The sequence below is a fragment of the Octodon degus genome, unplaced genomic scaffold, assembly GCF_000260255.1.
Source record: "Octodon degus isolate 3935 unplaced genomic scaffold, OctDeg1.0 scaffold00058, whole genome shotgun sequence".
In the NCBI taxonomy this organism is placed as follows: Eukaryota; Metazoa; Chordata; class Mammalia; order Rodentia; family Octodontidae; genus Octodon; species Octodon degus.
In genome coordinates this window covers 2,502,657-2,511,181 of record NW_004524634.1, presented here as the reverse complement: position 1 = coordinate 2,511,181, position 8,525 = coordinate 2,502,657, and the positions used below count along the sequence as shown (strand labels likewise).

The 8,525-nt window shown below is 37.0% G+C and overlaps 1 protein-coding gene and 1 pseudogene across 1 annotated transcript in view; one reads left to right on the top strand and one right to left on the bottom strand.

Moving 5' to 3' along the window:
• Znf638 (zinc finger protein 638) overlaps positions 1-8,525 on the bottom strand; it is a 189,318-nt gene that overhangs the window by 53,482 nt on the left and 127,311 nt on the right. Inside the window, exons 9-10 of the mRNA XM_023718402.1 lie at positions 3,925-3,983; positions 3,367-3,419 (exon numbers count right to left, since the gene is read on the bottom strand). Coding sequence (XP_023574170.1) covers positions 3,367-3,419; positions 3,925-3,983 — 112 coding nt within the window. The remainder of the gene's footprint in view (positions 1-3,366; positions 3,420-3,924; positions 3,984-8,525) is intronic.
• Positions 6,993-7,264, top strand: LOC105742539 (annotated as a pseudogene).

The window sequence follows — 8,525 nt, the reverse complement described above, 5'->3', positions numbered from 1 at the left end:
GTCCAGTACTTTCTCTACCACAAACTCTTCAGGTTCTGCTTCCTCAACTTTTTTACTTTTTCCATTTTGTTTCTTTCCCATTTTTTGCAATGTAGTTTTATTGGAGGCCATTTTTTTCTGCAGACTTGAAGAGTTCACCGCCTTGGACGCTCGGTCGCGGGTCCGCAGTCTCGGCCTGTGCGCCTGCAGCTCCACTCGCACCCGAGCGCTACAATTCAGTTTTCCTACATGGCACTTCACTTTATCCATGTATTTCAGACATTTTTCCTAAGCATAGTTTTTTTTGTAATGCATGTAGTTTTCTGGGTTCTTCTCTCCCAACATCCTCCATCCCGGTCCCCTTACTGAGGACTAAACTCAGGACCTTAGCTCTTAAGTCAAGAAATTGCCCAGCTGCAACTCTGCTTTTTAAAGGAAACTTTCTTTTCCTCTGAATGTTATAAATTGGAATTATGCTTCCTTAAAGATTCCATGGTGCTCACATGTGAGAACTGTTTTGCAGAGCACTTTTATTGTTGAAAAATGGACTTAATGGATATTATCTGTGGGTAGTGTTAGTCATTTTCTTAAATCTTTTTTTGAGACAGGCTGAACTTGAACTATGTAGACCACACTGGCTTTGAACTTACAGCAATCCTCCTGCCTCAGCCTCCCAAGTGCTAGGATAGCAGGCATGTGGTACCAAACGCAGCTTGGATATTTTTTTTCTGAAATAGATTAGCTTTTAACAATAAGCATTTATTACTTCTACAATTAAGATTTGAAAGAAAGTAATTCTCATCTAGAAACTGAGAAGACAAAAATAGGCATTTTTTTTTAAACAGGAAGAAGTCATAAAAGCTTGACAGCAAACATCACTAAATCAAAATGACAAACAAGAAGACTTTGTGCAGTGTGTGTTTTTCCATTGGTTTGAATATCCTTGTACTCTCCTGCAAATATTCATTAATTAAACCCCTGCTAAAAAAAAAAAAAAAAACAAAAAAAACCCTGCTGTACATTAGACATTAAAGGGCAGGTGAAAAAAAAAATACAAGTGTTCCTTCAACAAGCTGAGTAAGGAAGGCAGATTTATTAACAAACTATTAATATTAAGTGATTTATAAGTTATTGTCAGAAGACAGCTAGCTAGGAGCTTCTAAATACTCAGACAGACAATGATGGCACACAAATGGATAACATAAAGAAAGAAGTGAGGATGAAACAACATAACACAGCTGGAAAACAAACTTTTTTTTTTTTTCCAGAAACGGGGATTGAACTCAGGCCCTTGCGCTTGCCAGGGAAGCGCTTATTCCACTGAGCCATCTCCCCGGCCCCAAAAACAAACTATTTTGAGTGGCTGGAACATAATATATAGTTTAGCATCCAGTGGCAGAAAAGTAATATGGGGCCAAAAGGTAATTAATATATAAAGCTGAAAAAGCTGGACTTCATTCTATGGGTCAGCTGGAATGATCAGATTTATTTAATTTGGTACAGTGTTGCTACGCAGCTTGGACTTGTAGCGATCCTTCTGTCTCTGCCTCCCCAGCGCTGGGATTACAGGTGTGCGTCACCACGCCCAGTTTCAAGACCAGCACAGTGCACCCAGGGTTCAGGGCCAGACAGTATGTGGTACCAGGGATCAAACTTGAGTCCTTGCCCTTGCCAGGCAGGCACTTAAGACCACAGAGCTACCTCCCCAGCCCCAAAAAGGGAAAAAGGATGAAGTTGTGTTTTTTTTTGTGGGCTGGGGACTGAACTCGGTACCTTGTGCTTGGTAGGCAGGTGCTTGTGCTGATGAGCTATATCCCTGGCCCTACACCTTTTTTTAAAGGGACATCAAAGTAATACTGTAAATAATGGAGCAGAGAGTGAAATAAAAACAACAGTCAGTAAGTTATCTTCAAAAGTTTAAATTTAACAAGATGAGGATTAGAATTTTAAAGTTACAAGTATGATGGAAAAAAGGAAAAGAATTTGAGAGTTGAAGTAGATTCAAGGAGGAATATGGATTAGCCTCTGACCGGATCAAAGAAGAATGCTGTTTAAGTTTAAACCGGATGAGACAGAAGAAAAGAGCCTAGGATTAAGGCTTATCCATTACTTTCTACACTGGATGACTGGTGGTGACAAGAGAATGAGAGGAATATATGTAAAGAAAGAGGTTTACATGTGTATAAGGAAAGTTATTGGTCCTTAAAAACATGGAAAGAAGGGGCCGGGGAGATGGCTCAGTGGAATAAGTGCTTTCCTGGCAAGCACAAGGACCTGAGTTCAATCCCTGGTTGGGGGGGGGGGGGAATGGAAAGAAATTCACTCAAGAAGGAAAGCAAGGCCGGGGAGATAGCTCAGTGGAATAAGTGCTGGCCTGGCAAGAGCGTGGTCCTGGGTTTGATCCCTGGTACTACCAAAAAATAAAAATTTAAGAAGGAAAGCATGGGGATTTAATTTGGTACAGAGTGTTGCTACGCAGCTTGGACTTGTAGTGATCCTTCTGTCTCAGCCTCCCCAGCACTAGGATTACAGGTGTGCATCACTTAGGATTTGCACACTTTTATTTTTATTTTATTTTATTTTTTGCGGAACCGGGGATTGAACTCAGACCCTTGTGCTTGCCAGGCAAGCACTTACTCTACTGAGCCATCTCCCCAGCCCCGGATTTGCACACTTTTAGTACCTCAACATATTATCTTATTCTCAACATGTACAAAACACACTATATATGTACTATCCAAAATAGCACATACAAAATAAAATTAAATTTCAGTGAATATATCTTCTGTTTGTTTTTAGATTTCCTGCCTTGTCTTCACTATAAAGGTGTTGATTCTTAGCTCGAGAGGGTATGTTCTGGCAATAACTTTTCTTTCTAATACTAAATGGACTGAGGAAAAAAAACTTCAGTCTACTAAAATTGTATATAAAATTCATTTAGCTAGATTCAAAATAAAAACCTTAAGTATTTTCCTGAGTGTTAAGAAACAACTATTAGCACACAAATATAACTTTTGGGCTCTCAGCTAACTTTCAGAATCACAGTAAACAAGACAAGCAATTTTACCATACCATTCTTTGTTTCATCATGTGGATTACTGAGAACAGATGGACAGAAGTATTATAAAACTTTACATAGAAAAAAATAGCTACTGTACAGAACTACAATATGCATTTTACGCATAGTCTCTCAAGAGTCCTTATACACTATTCCAGACATTGTGTAATTGCACGGTATTAAATATTAACTTCTTGCTTAATACAATTAAAAAATTTAATTTGAATCCTCAATAAAGCATGACAATGTGTCTTCCTATTACCATTTTGTAAGAAGTTTCTATTAAGCTGACAAAATATGTTTTGCAAGAGCACTAAAAGATAACTTACCAGTAGAAGCTGAAGTAACACTTTCAATAGTTTTTGAAGTATCTGTATCTTTTCTGTTTAAAAGAAAAAAGTTGGCACCAAATTAGAAATTATAGGCTCCACAAAAATTCTAAATATGCAGTGTTTAAATTTATAAGGAACAGTGTCCAATTTAACCTATAATTATGGTGATTAAAAATATAATTTTTTCTTTGCTTTTATTTTTATTTTATAGTACTGGAAATAAACCTAGAATCTTACACTGAGTTACCCTTTCTCAATTTTTATTTATTTAGTTATTTATTTATTTTTTGGTGGTACCAGGGATCGAACTCAGGACCTTGTCCTTGCCAGGAAAGAACTTACTCCACTGAGCTATCTCCCCAGTCCCCTAATTTTTTATTTTTGAGATAGGGTCTCACTAAGTTGCTGGACTGGCCTCAAATTTGTGACCCTCATACCTTAGCCTCCCTAGTAGTTGGGACTACAACCATGCTTCCCTCCTAGTACAGTTAAAATAAAAAATTTTTAAATCATATGCACATTGATTATTACATATGAAATCATGGAATCACTTACTTTAAAGCAGTTGTAGATGATTTTTTTGAATCCAAAGTCTTCTTCTTTATTTCTTTGTTCTATGAAGGAAAAATATTTAAAAGACAGTTTTCGGCTTTCTCCCAATCATAAAAAATTAGAAAATAAAGCATAAAAAATTAACAAAATAAACATTTTAAATCTCCCTGAAGTGTATATAACTACAGGTAAAGATATATCCTTCAATTTGTAATCATACTTTTTATCATCAGCTTTCAAAAACATGATTTCTTGTAACACTGTGAAATTTCAGATTGCTATCATTCTCACCCAATCTACCAGGGTAGATTATTTTGCTTTGATTACTACAATAGTGTCAGGTCTCTTCTGTTCTTGCCTTTTATCTACTCATACTCTATTTACAATATAGAATGAGATGAAACCTGTCATTCCTACACAGAAAACCTGCATCACACTACAGAAAAATCCAAGCACACCAGTTTTCCCCTTCTCTGTGTGGTATACACTCCAGACCTCCAGTAGATGAATGGAATTACAGATATTAAACCCTATATGCAATATAATTTTTCTATGCCTACAAATCTGATAGTTTATAAATTAAGCACAATAACATTAATAAAATAGAAAAAGATAAAATTAATAAATATAGTTTCTCAAAATATTTTACTGCACTTTTACTTTTTAAAGCACTTTCCAGCTCTCTTTAGCATGTACAAAATGCCAGTTTCAACACTTGTGCTCTCTGGGGCTACAATTAAGTAAAATAATCATTTGAACACAAGCTCTGTGATACATCAAGAGTCACCATGAGGGCCGGGGAGATAGCTCAGTAGAATCAGCACCTGCCTGGCAAGCGCAAGGTCCTGAGTTCAATCCCCAGTACCACAAAAAAAAAAAAAAAGAAAGAAAAGGAGTCACCATGAAAACAGAGACCATTAACTACTATGCGACTAACAGGCAGGTTAACATATACAGATACACAGCCAAAGAGATCCACAGGATGGAGGATACCTGAAAGTTTTTATAATACCAACTCAATGGCACATAACTTGGAAATTATAATTATTTATGTCTAGAATTTTCCACTTAGACCACAGTAAACTATAGGAATCTGAAATTGCAGAAAGTGAAACCAAAAATGAGGAGAGACATTGGCTGAAACAATGTACAACTTACATTTCACTTGCTGTCCTTAAGCCACCAAATATCTTGCTATGTTCCTCAATCTGCAGCCATCACTCACACTCCTCAAACAAGCTATAACAGGTAGAACTCAGTATTTCAGAGCTGCTATTTCTTCTACCTGAAATGCTCTCAACCTAAGACATGGCTTGATCCCTCACTTTATCTAGGCATTTGGTCAAATATCACTGAATTGGTTCACTGAGCTGTTTCCCAACTACATTAAAAGTTACATGGCTACTTGCTGCCCACTAAAAGCACTTCTATTCCCCTTTCCTGGCATCTTTTAGCAGTATACTTGTTGCCTACAGACATGGTCTGTACTTCTAATTTCTTTGTGGTCTGTTCTACCTATTTAAGTGCAATTTTGTGAAAGCAGGAATTTTACTTAGTATTCTAATCTAGTATTCAAAATCATGCTTGACAAGTAGTGAACATTCAGTAAATATTTGTTAAATTAATCTGAATTTCATAATTGTTATAATTTTATATTTTCTATCTTGGGAGGATTTCTTACCACTTTTTACTGTATTTAGGTAACTATATCAAATATCTCCTTTATCTCACTGATTTGGAATATATTTAACCACCTATTTTTTTATTGTAGTGGTTACTTTAGGTTTTTTTTGTTTTTTTTTTTTTAAAGTAAAGCACTAATTTCCTCTGTATAAGTTAAAATAATTAGCACTCAACCCTATGGCTACATCCCCCCTTTTTTTTTGGTTCTAGGAACCAAACTCAGACCTCAGAAAACTCCTGAGCTCCTAAGCTAATTCCCCAGCCTTCATTTCTTTCTTTCTTTCTTTCTTTCTTTCTTTTTTTTTTTTTGTTTTTTAGTACAGGGTCTATAGGGTTTCACTACACAGATCAAACTCATAGTGATTCTCCTGTTTTCAGCTTCCCAAGCGCTGGAATTACAGGTGCGTGTCACCACGCACAGTTTCAATGCTGTATGGCATGACAGGAATTGAACCCCTTGTTGCTGAGCCTATCTAAGCAGGCACTTTAATCCACTGAGCTATCTGGCTGGCCCTCCATTTCAATTTTTTTTTTTTTTTTTTGCAGAACCGGGGATTGAACTAAGATCCTTGCGTTTGCCAGTCAAGCGCTTATCCTATTGAGCCATCTCCCCGGCCCCCATTTCAATTTTTGACAAGCTATTTTAGACTAAAGGTATTCTTTCTTGCTAGTGGTGCATGCCTGTAATCCTAACACTTGGGAGGGTGAGGCATTAGGATTGCTGTGAGTTCAAGGCCAGCCTACACTAAATAGTAAGGCCCTATCTTAAACAAAACAAAACAAAAGTGCTTTCTCGATAATTCTAATATTTTTTGTAATATATGCTATTTTATACATATTACTTGTACTATGTTAAAAATGATTTTGCTGCCCAACATTTTGTATCATTTAATTCTCCACTTTTAAAGTTCATTTTATGTTAATGATTCAGAAAAGATACATTAAGTAAAATAACTTTCTGAGCATAAACACATCTGAAAACAGCCCTAACATTTGTATTCACTGAAATGGACGCACTAAATTACAATGAGTCAGAATCTTTTTCCAACACAGCCCTGACAACATACTGCTTGCCTACCTAAGAGTAGACTATTTCTGTACATAGTCACAGTTTCTGCTTAGCTCACTACAAACTGTTCCTCTACAACTATAAAACATAAAATCTTCATCAGTATTTAAGTGATTCCTGGAATACTAGTTACATACAGTATTCTCTTACATTTATCTAACGTGTCTTTCATCAGTTTCATCTTTGTCTTCTCTACTACACTTTAGAGTCTATATAAAATCACATCTGAGAATCAGCAGCCAGAATGACCCCCAGGCCACCCAAAGCTACAAGGTGCTCCATCCTGTGTCTAGGCCTGTGACCCACTGCTGTCACCACCATGCACAAGAGAAAAGCTGAAAGGGATGCTAAAGATGATAATGCCAAGGTGAAGGATGAACTACAGAGAAGATCTGCAAGGTTGTCTGCTAAACCAGGTCCTCTAAAGCCAGAGCCCAGGCCTAAAAAGGCCCCTGCAAAGAAGGGAGAGAAGGTACTTAAAGGGAAAAAGGGAAAAGCTGATGCCAACAAGGATGGGAATAACCCTGCAGAAAATGGAGATGCCAAAACAGACCAGCACAAAACGCTGAAGGTGCTGGAGATGCCAAGTGAAGTGTGTGCATTTTTGTTAACTGTGTACTTCTGGTGATTGTACAATTTGAAATATTTTTTATCAAGTTTTATAAAAATGCCAAATTTTGTTTTACTTTTTTTAAAGCTATGTTATTAGCACACAGAACACTTGATTGTTGTTTTGCGGGGAAGGAACATAAGTCAGTAGTACAATGTCTCCAGAGCTGAATTGGTGTGGGGAAGGCACCTTTCCCTGCTGGTTCTGAGAGACTTCGTGGCTTCCAGGAGGAGGAATTCCCTGATGTTGACACATGTGGCCATGTATACAGGACAGCTCCCAGCTCATTTTATGTCCTCCTTTCCTCTGCCATCAGCATAGGCTTAACTCCCTTAAGCCCAGAGACCTATTGGGATCTGATTCCCAAAAGTGATGTTTCTAGTCTGTCAGGCAATCTGGACTTGCCAGTAATGTTGAGATGTTGTCCCACAAGAGCAACTGATTTCTTTTTCTAGACTGCCAATTCTGCCATTTTCATTTCCTGAAAGTCAGGGTCGGCTTGTGAAAAGTTAAACATGCTAAATGTGAAATGTTAACCCTCACTCTAAAAATTTCCCTAATTCAGAGCCTCAAATGAAGACTTCATGGGATTTTATAGTGGCTTTCTGATTTTTTGGCAGTCCATCCAAGAAAGGAGTTTGAAAGTTGTATACTGTTAATGATTGTGTGCCCATGTTCTGCCTGAAATACCATGATTGTTTATGAAAAGTATCTTTAATAAAGCTGGATACAGTTTTGACTTGGTAAAAAAAAAAAAAAAAAAAATCACATCTGTCTTGTTCACCCAGCATTTTCTGCAAATACAATAATGCTAGACATGTAGCACATGCTTAGAAATATTTTTTTGAATTAAAATGAACTCTTATCTGAATTCTGATCACATTTTTCATTTTATCTCATTATATTTACTAGGTTTTCCATAATCCTCAAATGCCCCAACATTATTAACATCACCTACACAAAGAAAAACTTATGGGAAATTTAAAGTAACTCTATAGATATTATTTATAAACATTTAAATTAAAGCAAAGAAACGGTAAAGACTAAGTTTACAAATGTTGACACTTTTTTTTTTTTAAATTTTATTTATTTATTTATGTGTGTGTGTGTGGCCAGCTCAGCCCACCAGGGGGCACGGCTGGCTGGTATGTGGTGCTGGGGGATTGAACCGCGGTCCCTGTGCTTTAGCTAAGCTTGTTCTAAGTAGGTGCTTTAGACCACTGAGCCATCTCACCAGCCCTG